This window comes from Chiloscyllium plagiosum, chromosome 7 (assembly GCF_004010195.1).
Source record: "Chiloscyllium plagiosum isolate BGI_BamShark_2017 chromosome 7, ASM401019v2, whole genome shotgun sequence".
In the NCBI taxonomy this organism is placed as follows: domain Eukaryota; kingdom Metazoa; phylum Chordata; class Chondrichthyes; order Orectolobiformes; family Hemiscylliidae; genus Chiloscyllium; species Chiloscyllium plagiosum.
This window is the reverse complement of record NC_057716.1, coordinates 100,902,248-100,917,258: the sequence shown is the minus strand read 5'-3', so window position 1 is coordinate 100,917,258 and position 15,011 is coordinate 100,902,248. Positions and strand designations below refer to the sequence as shown.

The 15,011-nt window shown below is 41.4% G+C and overlaps 1 protein-coding gene across 1 annotated transcript in view; it reads left to right on the top strand.

Moving 5' to 3' along the window:
- slc49a4 (solute carrier family 49 member 4) overlaps positions 1-15,011 on the top strand; it is a 67,378-nt gene that overhangs the window by 16,530 nt on the left and 35,837 nt on the right. Inside the window, exons 2-3 of the mRNA XM_043694263.1 lie at positions 2,278-2,371; positions 11,999-12,267. Coding sequence (XP_043550198.1) covers positions 2,278-2,371; positions 11,999-12,267 — 363 coding nt within the window. The remainder of the gene's footprint in view (positions 1-2,277; positions 2,372-11,998; positions 12,268-15,011) is intronic.

Below are 15,011 nucleotides of genomic sequence, written 5' to 3'. Positions count from 1 at the left end.
TCTTCATTGAGAAGCTCACCCACCTCCTACAATCCTACACATATATGTCCACTTTGGTCTTTGAGGGGCCTGATTTTCTCTCTAGATATTCTATTTCCTTTAATATACTTAAAGAACCTCTTTGAATTCACCCTAATCTTCTCAGCCAGGGCTATCTCATGCTCCCTTTTCACCCTCCGGATTTCCTCCTTTAATAAATTCCCTGTATACCTCCAGGGATTCCCTTGATCCCAGCTGCCTGTACCTGAATCATACCTACTTATTTTTCTGGTCAAAACTTCAATATCTCTTGTCATCCAGAATTGCCTGTTCCTGCCAACCTTGCTCTTCACCCTCACAGGAACATATCGACCTTGAACAAATGCCTCCCAGTTGCTAGAGGTCCCTTTGCCTGCAAACAATCTGAAGAAGGGCTTATGCCCGAAACGTCGATTCTCCTGTTCCCTGGATGCTGCCTGACCTGCACTTTTCCAGCAACACATTTTCAGCTCTGATCTCCAGCATCTGCAGACCTCACTTTCTCCTGCAAACAATCTACTCCATTCTGGATTAGTGGTGCTGGAAGAACACAGCAGTTCAGGCAGCATCTGAGGAGCAGTAAAATTGACGCTTCAGGCAAAAGCCCTTCATCAGGAATAAAGGCAGAGAGCCTGAAGCGTACCCCTGCAAGCTCCTGTCTAATTCCATCAAAATTCACTTTGCCCCAATTTAGAATTTGAACCTGTGGGCCAGTTTTGTCCCCTCCACAACTATTTTAAAATTTTAAAACTCTGGTCACTGGTTCCAAAGTGCTCCCCCACTGTCTATCACCTGTCCTGCCCTTTTTTCCAAGAGTAGGTAGAGTTTTTCCCCTTCCTGAATAGGACCCTCTATATATTGCTTGAAGAAACCTTCCTGAACGCACTTCACAAATTCCGCACCATCTAAGCCCTTAATGCTCTGGCCATCCCAGTCTGTTAGGAAAGTTAAAACCCCCTACTATGGCAACCTTACTCCCTGCAAGTCTCCCCAGTATCCCTGCATATTTGTGCCTCTAATTCCCATTGATTTTTGTTATTGTAATATAGAGAAATTCAGTATTGGTTTGCACATTGCAAGGTCCCACAGACATCACAAATGTCCAAATCTGTTCCCAGTGATGTAAGCTAATGGACAAGCATTGGCTAAGCCACCAGAGGGAACACTGCTATCCTTCAAGGTAGGACTATGGGATCCTTTGTCTGCACCAAAGAGGGCAGACAAGCCTTTGGTTTAACATCTCATTCAATAGGTGGCATTATTGAGAAGTTTAGCACTCCTTATATACCGCACCACAGTTTTAATCTAATCTAATATGTAAATTCAAGTCTCAAACTTCTGACCTGAGATGAGATTGTTGCCCATTGAGCCACAGCTGAGATTGTGTTGGGTGTTGGTGCTAAAGTGTATTGTTGCCTTTTTTTCATTTTGGGGTTCATACTCTTAGAACACTCTAAAACTAGTATCTCACTATTTTTCTCTCCAACTCAAAAAGCGTACTACTCTTCAAATATTTTGCCATTGGATTCAGATGTTCCCTCTTACAGTTCAGTGTTCATTTTCATCTGCTGTGAAGTGTTTTTAATGTTTTCCTATGTAACTGTGTAATGATTTGAGACAATTGCTGGATTTGAGCAGCAGTTAATTAAAAGAATGAAGACAGAAAATATTCAAGTATACAGAACAGGGCTGGGAAATTGAGCTCCAATAAATGTGGTACTGGCACAGTGAGCTATATTGACCAACTGCTGTACAGAAAGTTCTATGATTCTAATCTGTGCTAATTAAAGAAATCATCCAGTGATCTTGTTGACGTCTAAACAAAGATATAGATGGAAAATGTTGAACTATCTCCGCTATATCATTTATGGAGCTTTTTATTTATATCTTGACCTTTGTGAAAAACTCTGAATAGTCACAATAAATGAAAATGCTTCTCACTGCAACATGTGTGGGAAACTGGTCCCCTGCCACTGTATACTGGGTAGGTCACTTGCAAGCTATAGTTCATGAGCAGTACATGGCTGTTGACTTTCTCTAGGATTTGTTTTGTTATCTTCCCAGGCCTTGAATGGAGAAGGTTTGTGCGGTTTTCCCTTCGAAGATGGGGGGAGGGGTGGAGATTTGAAGAGGTATTTATTCTTTAGTTTGGAAGCCCCTTTCTCCCACCCCCACTAATCAAATGCTCTTCATATTGTATTTTGTTTATAAAGTCACATGTCATTGAATTTAGCTTTTCATTAACTGCTGTCTTCACAGGCCTGCGGCTGTCTGTGGTTCTCACTTCCTTTTTCATGATGACCGGTGCGTTGCTGCGATGTATTCCTGTAGATAACCAAACAGTTAAGAAATGGTAGGTATCATTGGATGGAACAGTTGGGTCAGAAGGATGGGGAATTGGCTATTGTATAATTCTGATAATACACCAATAGGGTCTGTATGGTTCTGAAGAAGAGTCATGAGATCCGAAACGTTAACTCTGAGTTCTCTGCACAGATGCTACCAAACCTCCTGAGATTTTCCAACAATTTGTTTTTGTTTGGCCTGTCCTGTAACTGTCTTTTTGGAAGATTTGTATAAAGCAGAAGTGCACAGTAATTTGATACAGAAGTGTGTCTCTATGACGTCTGCGTGGCTCAACACAAGATCTTTTGCATTGTGTCCTTAGTTCTTTGTCCACAATAGATGCAGAGTGATCCCTTCTAGTCTCGTTGAGATATCTTTTCCTAAATTGCCAACTTGATGCAAAAACACTTGTAAACCTCAAAGGCAGCCTGAGCATTTTGTGTAATTCAGTGTTTGAGTGAATCCCTGGAAGGTTGCAGTGAATTGATTCAAAGTAAAGTAGCATCAAAAGTACCACGTAAATGTTGGAGTGTGGTCTGATATTCAGATACTTGCTTTCGAGGAGTCTGAGCTATAATTGTCAGCATTGCAGATTGTGCAGAATTAAGCGATTGAATTAAATTTTCTTGACAGAAATCAGAAATTAAGAATTTTTATTTTAAAATGGCAAAATTTTAGCTAAGTGCTACACATTCAGATTTAATATTAATGGAATTTAAGGTATATGTATTATATACATATAAACTAGCAGGAATTTATAAAATTTGCATAAGAAAATGCAAAAGGTCCATGTTTGCTTTTGTGAAGAAAACGCTGTTAAGATAAACTGATTTTCATAAAGAAATCAGTGATATCCCTTTTAATTGTGCAAACTTGAGTGCAGTCGAAAGTTTCTGTCATTATTTAATCTATGGAATTATTGATACTTAAATATATAATGGAAGCAAATCTGTAGTATAAGATAAAAATACATTATGTTAGACACATCTTTGATTTGACCAAAATCATTAAAGTTTAAGTACTACATTTTGACCATTTAATGCCTTGTGTAATCTTCAGCCTGGACATGATTGATTTTATGACTTGCCTAATGTGCCTTGCTGTCTTAAGAGGTTTTTTTATTTATAATTGAAGTTAACTACCTTGCATTTTCTCCTGTAAGGATCACGAGGGAGAATTGGAAAAATGCTGACTGCAATGCATATGAAAATACTGGCAGGAAGATCTGTTAAACATCTAAAAGGCATTAGTACTTTACAGGTTTGGAGGATTACTGCAGTATCAAGAAAAATCGTAATAAGGTTAAGATGTCCCCTTGAGCGCACTGGAACTTCAAGTTGGGCTGAGTGGTGTTATGAGTTGAGCAGAAAGCAGAAGGTGGATATATTCCAAGAGACCACAAATATCAGATCATGGTCTGGAAGCATGCTCATAAAGTCATAAGAGATGTACAGCATGAAAACAGACTCTTCAGTCTAACTCATCCATGCTGCCCAGAAATCCTGAATTAATTTAGTCCCATTTGGCCCATATCTCTCCAAACCCTTCCTATTCATGTACTTGTCCACATGCTTTTTAAATATGGTAATTGTACCAGCCTCCTCCACTTCAGCTGGCAGCTCGTTCCATATATGCACCATCCTCTGAGAGGTAATGTTGCAATTGTACAGGACATTGGCTAGGCCAGTTTTGGAATACTGCATTCAGTTCTGGACTCCCAGGTGTAGGAAAGATGTTGTGAAACTTGAAAATGTTCAGGAAAGATTTGCAAGGACATTGTCAATGTTGAAAGGTTTGATCTATAAGGAGAGGCTGACTAGGCTGGGGCTACTTTGCCTTGAGCTTTGGAGGCTGAGGAGTGACCCTACACAGGTTTATAAAATGATGAGGGGCAGGGTTAGGGTGAATAGGCAAGGTCTTTTCCCCAGGGTAGTGGAGTTCAGAATTAGAGGGCACAGGTTTAAGGTGAGAGGGGAAAAATTTAAAAGGGACCCAAGGGATAACTTTTTGCTGTAATCTTCATTTATAAGACCCACTAGAACATCAGTTAAATAATCCAGAAGCACTCCTTAAGCACAAAGTGAGTAAATGGCTGAGTAAGCTGTGACTACTTTAGAAGCAGTTAGGGGCAGAAGAGAGGGGTGGATGGCTATGGTCATATCCTCCTGAACTATCAGCACCATCAGATGTCTTCGTGCCGCTGCCTTGTTTATATCATCACCCCTCTAGAGGTGCTTCTTGTCGGCAGTACTGAATTGGAAAAGGAAGGAAGCTGGCTCATTTCATCGACTTCTGTGCTGCTAATTTAATAAAGCTGGACGATCAAGGGCTGAAATAGAGGAATGGGAAATTTCTGTCACAGGATAGAGGGTCTATGTGCAGTACTAGACTTATTCTGTTTGTTTACCTTGGAGTTCAGTCACTGAACATACTCACAAAAGACTGCCAATATACTTCTAACAAAATGAAAAGTTTATTGCACAAAAGAAAAATATGAACTGTGTTACACTACACACTATGCAAGAAACTACTTAAAAACAAAATCATAATGCTTGTCAGCAAAATTCAGCTGTTACCACAAAATAACCTTATTAATACCCCAACCTCTGAGGGGTCATTACTATCTCTTGATAAATCATCATGTTCAGTTAATTTCTGTGCATTCTGTGCCATTATCCAGGTTGTTGATGAATATTGAGAATAATTGAGGCCCCAACGCAGATCCCTGCAGGACACCACTACTAGACTGCCAATTTGAATACTTACCCATTATTTCAACTCTGCTTCCTACCACTCAACCAATTTCCCAACCAGAGATATCAGGCTAACCGATCTTATATTCCCTGGTTTCCCTCTGTTACGTTTCATGAAGAGCAGAGTGACCTCCGCAAATTTCCAATTCAGAGATACAACCCCTGAATCTAGGGAACTCGGAAAATTATAGTTAGGGCATTGACAATATTCTCTTCACGACCCATAGATGGAAATCATCAGATCATGGTGATTTATCACTCTTCACCTCCATTAATTTCCCCATTATTGATGCTTTACTTAAGCTAAGTTTATCTTGATCTTGTCCCTGATCTTCTGTTATTTTCTTTTTGGGGCTTGCAGCACACTATCCTCATTATCTGCTGTGAATACTGAAGCAAAATTCTCATTCGGTATGCCTGTCATTTCCCCTCTCATTGCTAATATCCGTACTCTCAGCCTTGAGTGGACCATGACATTCTTAAACAGCCACTTTCTCTTTATGTAACTATAAAATTTCCTCTTACTGTCTTTTATGTCCCTTGTAAGTTTCTTTTCATAATCATTTTTAGCACTGCTTTGTGGCCCTTTGTTGGTCTTTGTATTTATCCCATTCTGTGGGATCTGTACTACTGTTTGCATTTTTATAACCCCTTTTAATTTTCTCCATAGCTGTTTTTTTGTGTGAGGTGGAGCTTTTCCTTCTCATGGGTACAAACTGTTTCGGAATACCATGAACATTTTCTTTGAACACCCTCCAGTATTCCTCAGTTGTTTTATCTATTAGCAGGAGCTATAAGATGTGGAGCAGAATTAGCCAATCGGCCCATTGAGTCTACGCCACTATTCAGTCATGTCTGATAGATTTCTGAACCCCATTTTCCTGCCACCTTCCCATAACCTTTGATCTCTTTAGTAATCGAGAACCTATCTGTCTCTATCTTAAGTACACTCAATGACATGGCCTCCAGAACCATCTGTGGCAATGAGTTACACAGATTTACCACCCTCTGGCTGAAGAAATTGCTCATCTCCATACTACGTCATCTCAAGGCTTTCCAGTTCACTGTGGGCAGTCTTTGCTTCATCCCATCAAAGCCTGCCTTCAATCCAAAATTCCACTATCTGGTAAACGCCAACACCTAATGTGACAGCTGTAGCTCAGTCTCTTACAAGCGCAACTCAAAACTTGATTGTGTTGTGATCACGATTCAACAAATGCTCACGAACAACGAGATCACTAAATTAGGCTCATTGCTCATTATTAAATCTGATATTGCTTGTCCCTTTGTTCCATTGAAGACGTAATGCCCTCGGAAGCCATCCCGGACACAACAGAAATTCGCAATCTCTCCAGCAGGTGCTTGGATATCACACCCAGTTTCAGATTAAAATCCCCCTTTAATACTACTGTCTTTGCTACATAGTTGCCTAATTTTAACATTCATACAACCTAGCACTTCCGGCTGCTGCCAAGTGGTCTATGTATGATACCTATTATGGTTTTGGTCCTTGACAGTTTTTCAGTTCCACCCATAAGGTCTCCACTGGGTGCTTTGCTCTCATTGTATCCTCCATCTCCATAGAAGTGATTTTTTTTTCATCAGTAACACTACTTTCCCCCCTCTGCCATTTTCTCTATCCCTCCTGAAAACCTTATAACCTGCAATCTTTAATTCTCAGTCCTGACCATCCTGCAGTCATCTCTTCATAAAGACTCCTATATCATAGTTTCCAATCTTTGTCTGTGCCTGCAGGTCATTGAATTTATTCCTTACATTTCTATAAAGAACTCTAATTTGTCTCGACACTACTGTTTTTCAGCAGCTTATTATTTTTCCCTCCCTGTTTACTCACTACACTTCTAGTCCAGTCTTGTTCATTAAACTGGCCCTCCATCCTCATCCTTAACCTTCTCTTCTCATGCTGACCTGCTGCTCTGGTACCTACTCCCCTGCCAGATTGTATGAAACCCTCCCGAGTAGCACTAGCAAACCTCCCCACAAGGATGTTTGTACCCTTCCAGCTTAGGTGCAGCCTGTCCTTTGTGTACAGGTTCCACATTCTCTGGAAGAGATCCCAATGATCCTGATGTTTGAAGCCCCCTTCCTCCATCCAGCAGCTTGACCACACTTTCTGCTGAACTGTCTTCCTATTTCTGACCTCGCTAACATGGGGAGTAATCCCAAGGGTATAATCTGAGAGGTACTGGTTTTTACTTTCTGACTAACTCCCTAAATTCCTTTTGCGGTCCATCACCTCCTTTCTTGCCTGTATTGTTAGTTCCAATATGAACCACAACCTCTCCCTCCCTCCCCTTTCTATATGTCCTGGAGTCCTACCTGCAACCACAGAAACACCAAGCTGACTGCCCTTGATTAATCCTTGCCTCTGTAAGTGGTGGTTAATTCTGTTGCTCAGAATATTTTCTATTAGTTTCCCTACCACAGATGTTAGACTCCCTGGCTGGTAGTTGCCCGGTTTATCCTTGGTGTCCTTCTTGAATAATGGTACCACATCAGCTGACCTTCAATCCTTTGACACCCTTCCTGTGGCCAGAGAGGATTTGAAAATCAATATCCAAAGTCCTATAGTTTCTTCCATTGCCTCCTGCCTTGCCTGGGATGTGTATCACTAGGACCTGCGATTTATCCAGTTTTAAGCCTGCTAATACCATCCCCGCCTCAATTTGTTCAAGTATATCACAGTTCCCTCCCTGATTTCTACACCGATATAGTCCTTCTCTGCAGTGAATACAGATACTCACTTTGAAAAACAACCTCAGCTGTCTTCTGGCTCTGACAACATTGTTGCTTTGATTCCTAACAGACCCTATACTTTTCCTGGTTATTCTCCTCCTAATATACTTTGATCTCGCCACAGTCTTTTACTTCTGGAGTGTTCTTCTGAACAAGGTTAGATCTCATGGAATACAGGGAGAACTAGCCATTTGGATCCAGAGCTGGCTCAAAGGTAGAAGACAGCGGGTTGTGGTGGAGGGTTGTTTTTCAGACGAGAGACCTGTGACCAGTGGAGTGCCACAAGAATCGGTGCTGGGCCCTCTACTTTTTGTCATTTACATAAATGACTTGATGCAAGCATAAGAGGTACAGTTAGTAAGTTTGCAGATGACACCAAAATTGAAGGTGTAGTGGACAGCAAAGAGGGTTACTTCAGATTACAACAGGATCTTGACCAGATAGGCCTGTGGGCTGAGAAGTGGCAGATAGAGTTTAATTCAGATAAATGCAAGGTGCTGCATTTTGGGAAAGCAAATCTTAGCAGGACTTATACACCTAATGGTAAGGTCCTAGGGAGTGTTGCTGAACAAAGAGACCTTGGAGTGCAGGTTCATAGTTCCTCGAAAGTGGAGTCATAGGTAGATAGGATAGTGAAGAAGGCATTTGGTATGCTTTCTTTTATTGGTCAGGGTATTGAGTACAGGAGTTGGGAGGTCATGTTGCAGCTGTACAGGACATTGGTTAGGCCACTGTTGGAATTTTGCGTGCAATTCTGGTCTCCTTCCTATCGGAAAGATGTTGTGAAACTTAGAAAGGGTTCTGAAAAGATTTGGAGGATCTGAGCTACAGGGAGAGGCTGAACAGGTTGGGGCTGTTTTCCCTGGAGTGTCTGCGGCTGAGGGGTGATCTTATAGAGGTTTATAAAATCATGAGGGGCATGGATAGGATAAATAGGCAAAGTCTTTTTCCTGGGGTGGGGGAGTCCAGAACTAGAGGGCATAGGTTCAGGGTGAGAGGGGAAAGATATAAAAGAGACCTAAGGGGCAACCTTTTCACACAAAGGGTAGTATGTTTATGGGATGAGCTGTCAGAGGAAGTGGTGGAGACTGGTACAATTGCAACATTTAAGAGGCATTTGGATGGGTATATGAATAGGAAGGATTTTGGAGGGGTATGGGCCGGGTGCTGGCAGGTGGGACTAGATTTGGGTTGGGATATCTGGTCAGCATGGATGGGATGGACCGAAGGGTCTGTTTCCATGCTGCACATCTCTGACTGTGATTCTTATGATTTCCCCCTAGCTCTGTGCACTTACTGTTCCAGATCCTGAAGCTAGCAGCTTCCCTCTGAATGAACCTGTTTACAAGTTAAAACTCAACTCAGCAAACTCACAGCAGCACTATCTCCCCAGGTAGTTTGCTAGTCATTTAATTAAAATCACATGAGTTCCTGGAAGGACTTTCTGTCTGACTGTTTCCTGTAAACAAACGTTGCATCTTTACATTTGGAAAGTGAAATCCATTCTTTCTGCACTTTAGAACTAAGTTTCCAAATGGGCTTCCATCACAAGGAACGCAGACTGAGATCCATCAAAATTCTTTTGGCGCTACTATTATGCTCATTAGCATGAGACTGAATTTTGAATGAGAAAGTACACTCGTAAACTTGGATTTCCCTTCACTCTGAAACTCACTACATTCCCAATTTTACCAGCGTTTAATGTACTCTACTGTTCAGATTGCACCTGTCAATTTTGTCATTCCTCTAATTCTAGAGATTTGAAAATCCCGGATGTTAATCACTCCCCTCCCTCTCTGTGTGTGCGCCTCCTTCTCTGTGCCACACCCCCCCCCACCCCCGCATGCTGCCTCTCACCCTGTGTCTCTCCCCTGCTTAATTTAATCAGGGAAAGCAACTTTCAATGGCAAGTGGCCATTTATTGCACAAATTCACTTGAACGTCTGCATTTTTGCTGCTGCGGGGGGGGGGGGGGGAGCGTGGTCAGCAGTTACCCTGCAACTGGTAAGTCTTGAAATTTGCAGGGCGCTTGGCAATCACAAAACCCTTCCTTATTTTGTCAACTGCTCCCTGAACCTATGGAGGAACTCTAATCATCTTGGCAACTGTGAACCAAAATTTCAAAAATATGAAGGGATTAACACACTTCTACAAATTGTACTAACAAGGTTTGATGGTACCATTTTACATTTGTTCATTTACTATTTTCTTGAGGAATTCCATAGACTTTGCACTTGACATTATGAAATAATTGTTACATGCTGGTTTGGCATCTAGGATAAAAAACTTTCTCATGTGAAGGTATGGGGAAAAACTGATGGAAATGTAAGGGAGCGTAATTCAATTTTTTGTTCAAACTTTGGTAAAAGTGCAGCAACAACATGTTTGTACTTACATGGCATGTTTAATGTAATAAAACACCTCAATAAAAGTGTGTTAGGAAGCAAGAAGTTGACACCTAGCCCAGATATTAGGACAGATGATCACAATCTTGAGATTTTGAGATTCAAAAGGGAGAGGTAGGGAGGGAAATCCAGGCCTTATGGTCTAGGCTGCTGAAGACACAGCCACTCCGGATAAATTGATTAAAATTGAAAGTGCTTAAGAGTCTTGAATTGGAATAAGTCTGTCTGGGAGTATTGTGAGGCTGCGGAGATTACAGAAGCAAAAAAAGTGAGGCTGTGCAGAGATTTAAAACAAAGATTGAAGTTTTAAAATTGAAGTCCTTAGCCACAAACCAGTGTAGGTCAAGCAAAGTGGATAAACAGGACTTAGGTGCAAACTAGGTTCTGAGCAGTAAAGTGCTGGGTAAATTGAAATTTATAGAGGATTGAATATGAAAAATCAGCATTAGAATAGTCAAGTCTGGAGGTGACACCAACATGATTGTGGCTTTCAGCAGCAAATAAGTTAAGAATGAAGTTGAACAATGATATAGAGGTGAAAATATGTGATCTACATATTTGATGTGACTATTTGAGTGAATTTGAATCATTTCTAGGTCAGATATGACACCAAGTTTGCAGACTGTATAATTCAGGACAAGACAGTTACCAGGGAGAGGGATGGAGCTGATTGGCATTGGTCATGGAGATCGGTTTCTGCTGGCAAGGAGATTAATGTCCCACACCGAGTTATTATCTGGAATGCACTGTCTGAAAAGATGGTTGAAGTTGATTCAACAACTTCCAAAGAAGACTGGGAACAGTACTTAATAGAAGCATTTGCACAGCTGCAGTGAAATAGCAAGGGGGCTGAAACTAATTGGAAGTTCTTTCAGAGTGTAAGTCTGAAGGATTGAATGGTCACCTCCTGGGTTCACTTTTCAATCCTTGTGATGAATCCATTTCGGATTACAAATTGCACTGCAAAAATAAAGCTAAGAATTTTGTCTCTCTTCAGGGGCAATAATATGTCAGTGGTTAATGAATCTATTGAGATGTTCTAATTGCAAGAACAGGGTTCCTTTTCTCTTTGAATAGCTTGAAAAGAAATGTCAGTGGTACCTGGCGTTGAGTGTGTTCTTCAGCAATGCCTTACTGTAGTATACTGTGTTCTGTCAGTTTTTTTTTATCACTACTGAAGTAATCTACTGATTTATCAACGTTTTGCCAGTGGATTTAAAGCATTATTGAGTTAGTATTTTGTTAGGGCTGACAAAGCTGCAATTGTCCTGCCAGACTAGGGACGTCTGTGAAGCCTTTTGACTATGTTCTTGGCGCTGTGCAACATGAAATGTTTCCAGAAAGACTGTGTTAACTATTTGGCAAAGACAGCATCAGCAAATGGGCTTCAGCGCACTGTGTCTTCATCGATAATGCTCTTCACTTTTGCAAACATGAATGTTCTGCATAAGACACTAAAACTGTCTAACGAATAGCTCAGTCTGACTGGACTACACTGGAACACCTTTGGGCTTTAGTCCGCGAATTGTTCATCTCTTCTCCTGATTTCAAGGTTTGCTCCATAGATCGGTTCATTCAATTGGAACAGTCTTTGGTCAAACTTTGCATGGCTTTCATTTCACTTTATTCAAAATCTGATTCTTAAAAGTTATTCTGAGTCATGTTTCGTTGATGTTGGCATCTCTATTCAGTGTTGTAATTTTAATTCTATCCTTTTAGGTTGATCCATGCTGGACAGCTGCTCAATGGATTTGCTGGTCCTGTCATAATGAACGCTCCTCCTTTTCTGTCAACAACTTGGTTCCCTCCAGACCAGAGGGCCACAGCCACCGCTGTTGCATCATTGTTCAATTACTTTGGTTCAGCTTGTGCATTTTTGGTAGGCCCTTTGATAGTTCCAGCACCCAATGGTACCACATCACTGTTTACTGCCTCCAACCATCATACTGATTTTATAAAGGATCGTATTCAAGCTCTATTATATGCAGGTGAATAATGTAAACATTTTTTTAAAAATCTCTTTCCTTGTTAATCTTTGTCTAATACCTAGAGATATATGCAATATATTATGATGATGCTATCACTTTGTGATATTTTGTCTTTATTTTGTTGAAGAGAGATTGTAAGACAGGTGCAGAGCTCTCTGTAAGAAACTAAACAATTTGTGAGGCCTCGGGTTTTTATTATTAACAGCCTGAATGGGTGTGGTTAGCTCTCTCAGATCCACGCTAGGGATTCTATTGTGTTCTGTTTTCTAGTCTACCATTTTGGTTTCTTTGGTAACATCAGAAGCCATTGGGGTCTTGAAAGAGTTGGAAGCTTCAGTGGATGTCTCCTAGCTGCGACTTTCTCCAAATTTTCTCAATTTTTTTTTCCCTCCTGGATAGGAGAACTGCGCGTGAGAATCTGTGTCTGAGTTTGCCTTTTACCGGGGGGTGTTAATGGGATATTGCTATATTGGAACAGTTAATTAGTAATTGGTACTGCATCTGTTATTTGGTTAAGTTTTCCAATAATTGTTCTAAATTACTCTTTCTTTTGTTTGTATTTTAACTGTCTCGAAATTAGGCTGAAGAGCTCCATGAGAGTTAATTCAAGTGTACAAGTTTGAACTAAAACTACTGTGTAATTATTCAATTCTATATAGACAGATTGGGGAAGTTATGGTTGCTCTTCTGAGAGCAAAAGTTCAGAAAGATAGGTACATTTTCTCGCTTTCAACCGGCTGAGTAGAAGAGTTGTGGGCAAGAAGGCAATTGGCAAAAGAATCTGTGGTGACGAGTGAAAACTTTTCCACGTGGAGTTATCAGAACCTGGAGCACATTGCCCAAGAATATGGTGAACACTGATTTGTTCAAAGGAAGAGGGGATATTAGATTAGATTACTTACAGTGTAGAAACAGGCCCTTCGGCCCAACAAGTCCACACCGACCCTCGGAAGAGCAATCCACCCAGACCCATTCCCCTACATTTACCCCTTCACCTAACACTATGGGCAATCTAACATGGCCAATTCACCTGACCTGCACATTTCTTTGGACTGTGGGAGGAAACCAGAGCACCTGGAGGAAACCCACGCAGACACGGAGAGAATGTGCAAACTCCACACAGACAGTTGCCTGTGGCGAGAGTTGAACCCGGGACTCTGGCGCTGTGAGGCAGCAGTGCTAACCACTGTGCCATCATGCCGCCACTAGGCAAGTGAAGTTGATCATAGAATTGTTTAAGTGTAGGAGTAAACCATTCATCCCATCTTTCTGCACTGGGCTTCTAAAGGTCAAAGATAAGTCATGATCTGACTAAATTGTGGAGCAGGTTCACAGAAACATGGGCTTAACCTATTTCTTAGGTTTTTGATTTTGTGTGATTCGTATTGCTTTTTGGCCTCTGTATTTTTCTGCCTCCTTGTACTTTTTAAATTATTGCATCTTTTTAGCTCATATACGTATCAGTGTAAGTATGCAATATATACAGGTGCTGACATCTATTGGCCACCAAGGGCACTTTAAACAAATTAATTGCCTGTCTAATAAGCTCATACTGTTTTATTGACAGGTTTCTTGTTCATAGGTCATAGAATCCCTACAGTGTGGAAACAGGCCCTTCGGCCTAACAAGACCACACCGACCCTACGAAGAGTATCACACCCAAACCCATTCCCCTACCATATTACTCTACAGTTACCCCAAACTAACACATCCCTGGAATTCATTGTCACGGAGCGCAGTGGAGGCTGGGACGTTAAATGTCTTCAGGGCAGAGATTGATAAATTATTGATCTCACAAGGAATTAAGGTCGATGGGGAGAGTGTAAGTGGAGTTGAAATGCCCATCAGCCATGATTGAATGGCGGAGTGGACTTGATGGGCTGAATGGTCTTCGTTCCACTTCTGTGTCTTATGGTCTAATGGGCAATTTAGCATGGCCAATTTCCCCAACTTGCATATCTTTGGATTGTGGGAAGAAACCAGAACACCCAAAGGAAGCCCACGCAGACATGGGGAGAATGTCTGTGTGGAGTTTGCACAATCTCCCGAGGCTGGGATCAAACCCGGGTTCCTGGCGCTGTGAGGCAGCAGTGCTAACCACTGAGCCATCGTGCCGCCCCAATTGACTAGTTTACGCACTCAACAGACTGAATACATTTCTACATCACAAGACGTATCACTTGCTGGATAAAACTTATTAACTGTAGTTAGATAGTAATACAGATCAGATCTAAGCTGCGCAACCCTGATTGGAGGTGAAGAGTAACACAACCCACTGGAGGAGAAGGCTCTACAAATATCCCAATCCCCAGTAATGGGGAGCCCAGCACATCTGTGCGGAAACAAAGCTCAAGCTCACTCAGAAGTGCTGAGATTGGAGATTAATATTGATCTTCTCGTGATGGCCAACATCACAGATGACAATCTTCTGCCAGTTCACTCCACACAAATAGATTCGAAGGGATGAGAAACTACACAAGTATGGGTTTTCATGACATTTTATCAATAATACTGAAGGCACATGCTCAAGACCTAGCTGCACCCCTAGCTAAGCTGATCCAGTACACCTGCAATACTGACATTGATCCAACAGTATGGAAAATTGCCCAGACATGAGCTGTCTGCAAAAGGCAGGACAAATCGATGCAAAACATAAGTCTGAAACATTTACAACAGTTGTCAGCCAGAACTGCTGAGTGAATGATCCACATTAGCCTCCTCCAGAAGTCCCCAGTATAGATGGC